The sequence below is a fragment of the Lissotriton vulgaris genome, chromosome 1_1 (genome assembly GCF_964263255.1).
Source record: "Lissotriton vulgaris chromosome 1_1, aLisVul1.2, whole genome shotgun sequence".
In the NCBI taxonomy this organism is placed as follows: Eukaryota; Metazoa; Chordata; class Amphibia; order Caudata; family Salamandridae; genus Lissotriton; species Lissotriton vulgaris.
In genome coordinates this window covers 906317757-906323782 of record NC_141685.1, presented here as the reverse complement: position 1 = coordinate 906323782, position 6026 = coordinate 906317757, and the positions used below count along the sequence as shown (strand labels likewise).

The following is a 6026-nucleotide window of genomic DNA, read 5'->3' as shown; positions in this document are numbered from 1 at the left end:
CCAGCACACAAAGCATGGTATTGCCATTTACTACAAAAACAACATGCTTTTATCGCCAATATATCAAACACAACACGAAATTGACTTTTTATTTTTCACTCAGCATCTTAATGATTCAGAATACTTATTTATTATACTGTACAAACCACCACATGTACTTTTGCAGACATTATTACAAGTTTTAAGTAGCATAATTAACTTGTATCCAAATTCAAAATATGTCATCATGGGAGACTTCAATATAGATTTAACACAAATGTCACCAAACAGAACTTTGCTATTAGAATATATGCTGCAGCAATTTCAATGCCAGCAAAAAATACAACAATACACAACAGACTACAATTCTACACTAGATCACATCTATACTAATGACAACATCATGCACTACGGTACATTAGAATCATATTATAGTGATCACAAAGCATTATGGGTGGCAGTTTAAAATGCAACCACTTCATTAACATGCTATTTTATTACAGGTAATAGCAAAAGGGGAAAAATTTATGCTCAGAATGTGTACTAACATTTTCTCTCATTTCAGATGATTTCCATACAAGACCTCAAAAAAATGAAACATGAAGACAACAAACCTTACCAAAAAACAATCCGTGCCAACGTAATAAAATGTTCTACAAAAACAAACTATACAAATGCTAAACAAGAGCACAAAGTCATGTATCATCTAGCTCTAGCTGATGAAAGTAGTTGCATTAAAGCAACGTGCTACAATGAGCCATTTTACCAGCAAACTAAAGAAGGACAAGCTATTATGATTCGCAATTTCTTAGCCAAAAACAATGTGATTATCATCACGAAACAAACGAAACTATCACGCATGATGCCCTTATCTATACCTCAAGAAATAATACAGGAGGCAGAATATATCCTACAACCCCCTGCTCCACCAATATCACCGATAAAAACAGTTAAAGCAGCTTCACTACGCTCATTAATGAGCATTTCTGGGACTATTGCTGAGGTAAGCTTATAAAAAAAAAAAAAAAATCACACTCACCCTTTTACACGCACACTATATACCAAAAACTCTTGCACACAATACTTACACCTTTGACAAACTCTCACTCTTTGACAGACTCTCCCTCTTTGACAGACTCTCTCGCTCTTTCTCTCTCTTTGACAGACTCTCTCTCTCTTTGACAGACTCTCTCTCTCTTTGACAGACTCTCTCTCTCTTTGACAGACTCTCTCTCTCTTTGACAGACTCTCTCTCGCTTTGACAGACTCTCTCTTTGACAGACTCTCTCTCTCTTTGACAGACTCTCTCTCTCTTTGACAGACTCTCTCTCTCTTTGACAGACTCTCTCTTTAACAACTCTCTCTCTTTGACAGACTCTCTCTCTCTTTGACAGACTCTCTCTCTCTTTGACAGACTCTCTCTCTCTTTGAGCAGACTCTCTCTCTCTTTGAGCAGACTCTCTCTCTCTTTGACAGACTCTCTCTCTTTGACTCTCTTTGACTTTCTCTTTGACTCTCTCTTTGACTCTCTCTTTGACTCTCTCTTTGACTCTCTCTTTGACTCCCTCTCTTTGACAGACTCTCTCTCTCTTTGACAGACTTTCTCTCTCTTTGACAGACTCTCTCTCTCTTTGACAGACTCTCTCTCTCTTTGACAGACTCTCTCTCTCTTTGACAGACTCTCTCTTTCTTTGACAGACTCTCTTTGACTATCTCTCTTTGACAGACTCTCTCTCTTTGACAGACTCTCTCTCTTTGACAGACTCTCTCTCTTTGACAGACTCTCTCTCTTTGACAGACTCTCTCTCTCTTTGACAGACTCTCTCTCTCTTTGACAGACTCTCTCTCTCTTTGACAGACTCTGTCTCTTTGACAGACTCTCTCTTTGACAGACTCTCTCTCTTTGACAGACTCTCTCTCTTTGACAGACTCTCTCTCTCTTTGACAGACTCTCTCTCTCTTTGACAGACTCTTTCTTTGACAGACTCTCTCTCTTTGACTATCTCTCTTTGACTCTCTCTTTGACAGACTCTCTCTCTTTGACAGACTTTCTTTGACAGACTGTCTCTCTTTGACAGACTGTCTCTCTTTGACAGACTGTCTCTCTGACAAACTCTCTCTCTTTGACAGACTCTCTCTCTCTTTGACAGACTCTCTCTCTCTTTGACAGACTCTCTCTCTTTGACAGACTCTCTCTCTTTGACAGACTCTCTCTCTCTTTGACAGACTCTCTCTCTTTGACAGACTCTCTCTCTCTTTGACAGACTCTCTCTCTTTGACAGACTGTCTCTCTGACAAACTCTCTCTCTTTGACAGACTCTCTCTCTCTTTGACAGACTCTCTCTCTCTTTGACAGACTCTCTCTCTTTGACAGACTCTCTCTCTTTGACAGACTCTCTCTCTCTTTGACAGACTCTCTCTCTTTGACAGACTCTCTCTCTTTGACAGACTCTCTCTCTCTTTGACAGACTCTCTATTTGACAGACTCTCTCTTTGACAGACTCTCTCTCTCTTTGACAGACTCTCTCTCTTTGACAGACTCTCTCTAATTTCTATTACCAATTTTGTCTTACAGGAAGAAGAAATAAAAACAATTGTTATTGCTGGACAAGATACAAAACTTAAATCAATAACTGTGAAAGATACAACGGACTCAGTAAAAATAACTCTTTGGAGAGATGCCACAGACTTTCCCATAGAAATTGGATCCTACATAAAGATGACGCACCTGACAGTGCATGAATTTAACAACAATAAAATGTTAAACACAACAAGAAATACACAATTTCAAGTAAGTACCAATTAATGAAAATATTAATAACTTGCTCTACTACTCAATCTATACTATCTACTTTTTAAAACACCATCAAACTCTATATTCACTAATTACAATTCACTCAAACTCTCTCTTCTAATACTCTCTATCTAAATCGATTAAGCTATACTATGTATTCTACTAATCACTACTATAAAACTCACTAATACTCTCCACTAATAAATCTACTACTCAATCTTAACTACTCTCTCTTTATTACTCACACCATAAAAAAACACTATTACAGAAAAATAACATTCACTATTTCAAAATAACTTACTAATAATGCCCAACTATCACTTACAAATATAACTTTAATACTAACACTTAAGTACACAATTTTTGGTAGTTTTCAAATTAACTTTATACTACTACGCCAATAACTTCAATACTCCAAAAATACTTAACAATGCACTCAAAATCATACACACTCTACTAATAACTCAGTCTACTCACACTGCACTATTAACTATAATCACTATTTACAATACTATTCTAAAACACAAAACTAGTACCTACTAATCACTATTTATTAAAACGTATTTTTACTAAAGTAGCTATAACATTACAAAACAGTCTCTAATCCTCTATTATACACACTATTATACCTTTTCACTATACGTACTCACAATCTATCCTTTCTTAAACTATCTTCACTACTTATTAACATTATTTAAGACTGCATATAACAAGAAATTTTTCCGTAGGTCAACACAAGAAAAGAAATAAAATCACTTCATAAATATGAAATTAACTAAATTCTTTTTCCTTCACAGAAAATACAACCACCAGAAGAAGAAATAAATATGACTATATATGGGCTAGAAACTGCGAATCAGGAACACAGTACACTAAATGTACATATTGATAATGCAGAAAATTTACAATCTGTAGAAATAAATAACAATATTCTACTGGACTTCTTCAATATACCACCGGACATTGACGACATTCAAGAAGCTCTAATGCCAATCTTGCCGAAAAATGTAAATGTAATATTTCAAAATGGATACATACGAAAAATACATGAGTTGTAAAAAACAACACAATACTTTACTGTAAATAAAAGTACAAAAAGAAGATATTCAATTTATATTTCTGTAAAAAGGCTAAAAATACAGTATTTTAATTAAAGTTTAATTTGCTTGCAAACAATAATACTAAATATATTTACTTAAATAAAATTTTTAAAGCTTTTTATCTTGTCTTTGCATTATTATTTACAGAGTACATAAGATATGTTAATGGACAATTTTACTTTAAAAAGACTACAACAAATGCAATTATTCTATAGAAAATTGAGCAAAATGCAAAAATGTTACTGTGCAAATTTTTTTTTTACAGAAGCTACACCACATGCACTCATTCGATGTTATGTAGCAAATTCATCTGTCTTATACATTGTGAAAAAATGGTAACATAAAAACATATCCAACGTTCATTGGAAATGCTACTCCCATGATAATGCTCATACGCCCACATTTTCATCCATCCACCCATCATTCATCCCACCACCTTTTCATACATCATTCATACATGCAACATTTTCTCCATCCATACATCCAACATTTCATTCTCCCAAATATACATCCATCCACACACCCTTTCATCAACTATCATTCATCCACTTACCTTTTCACACATCCATCCATGCAACTTTTTATTTAGCCTTTCATCCTCCTATCCATACATCCTTCATCCATCCACGCTATCATCTATACATCCATACGCCCACCCTTTCTCCATCCACACATCATTCATCGCATCCACCCATCATTCACCACAGCACCTTTTCACACATACATACATCATTCATACATGCAAGTTTTAGCCATCCATACATCCAGCCATGTTTTCTTCCATCCATACTTCATCCGTCCACCCTTTTATCCTTTCATGCATCCTTTCATCCACACTTTTATTCATCCATCCACACTTGCATCTTTCTATCCATACATCCATCCTTTTCACATCCACCCTTCAATTCATACACCCACCTACATTTGCACACATCCATCATTCATGCAACATTTTTATTAATACATCCATCTACCATTTATTATACTAACAATACATCCATCCACACTTTCAGTTTCCCATCCATACATCCATCTTTACACATACACACTTCTATCCATCCACTCATCATTTGTCCAACAGCATTTTCACTGATCCATCAATCATTCGTCCATGCAACATTTTTCACATCTATCTTAAAAATGAATTCCCCAATCTATACACACATCAACGCATCCATCCAGGCACACAATACTTCTCCACCTACATTTTCACTCATACATCATACATCCATGCAACATTTTAACTATCCATCCTTTCATTTTTCCATCCATCCATCCTACATGCTTCATCCATTCAATGTTTCATCTATACATCAATACACACACACTTTCATCCATCCACCCATCATTCATCACACCACCTTTTCACACCTCCATACATCATTCATCCATTCAACATTTTATACATTCATACATCCACCTTTTATTACATCCGTCCTTCTTCCGTCCACCCTTTCATCATTCCACGCATCCTTTCATCCATTCACACTTTCAACAATACATCCTGCATCCAACCACACTTTCATCCTTCCATCCATACATCCATCCTTTACACATCCACACACCTTTTCACACATCCATCATTCATCCATGCGACATTTTATACATCAATCTTCAAATTATTCGAAAGTTATGGGATTGTTCAAAATAGTAAAGTCACTATGCAATATAGTTCCTATGCATAGTTCTGTGGCATCCTAAAATGCCTTATTGATGTTTTACAACAAAACGTGAAATCACTTTCTAAGACCTTGACTTCATTGTATATGTTGTTTAAAGAAGTTTCTAAGCAACTGCCTGCATCCATCTAACAGTGCCTTGTCCAAAATATATTTTCATAAGTTGAAAAAAAGGACACAATACTTTACTGTAAATGGAAGTAAAAACAAAAAATATTCAAATTAGGGTTCATAAAAAATGAAACAGTATTTATTAAATTTTATTTTGCTTTCATACAATAATAGTCAATATATTTACTTAAATAACATTTTCAAACATTATCTTGTCTATGCATTATTAGTTACAAAATTCATAAAATATGTTACTGTGCAAATTTAGTTGAAAGAAACGATAACAAATGCACTCATTCTATGTTCTATAGCAAATTAAGGAAAATGCACAAAATGTTACTGTGCACAATATTCTTTTTTTTA

The 6026-nt window shown here is 34.9% G+C and overlaps 1 protein-coding gene across 1 annotated transcript; it reads left to right on the top strand.

Moving 5' to 3' along the window:
* The first annotated feature begins 544 nt into the window (after positions 1–544).
* Positions 545–3831, top strand: LOC147748154 (uncharacterized). Its single transcript, XM_086936387.1, has 3 exons — positions 545–982; positions 2555–2770; positions 3571–3831. Exons 1-3 carry the CDS (start codon positions 545–547, stop codon positions 3829–3831), a joined length of 915 nt encoding a protein of 304 aa, XP_086792513.1.
* The last annotated feature ends 2195 nt before the right edge of the window (positions 3832–6026 follow it).

What these genes read in the sequence shown, in the direction of transcription:
- LOC147748154 (XM_086936387.1), top strand. Translation starts at nt 545, where the DNA reads ATGATTTCCATACAAGACCTCAAAAAAATGAAACATGAAGACAACAAA. An exon ending in TTTCTGGGACTATTGCTGAG is followed by an intron (nt 983 to 2,554) that starts GTAAGCTTATAA and finishes TTTGTCTTACAG; the next exon opens with GAAGAAGAAATAAAAACAAT. An exon ending in CAAGAAATACACAATTTCAA is followed by an intron (nt 2,771 to 3,570) that starts GTAAGTACCAAT and finishes TTTCCTTCACAG; the next exon opens with AAAATACAACCACCAGAAGA.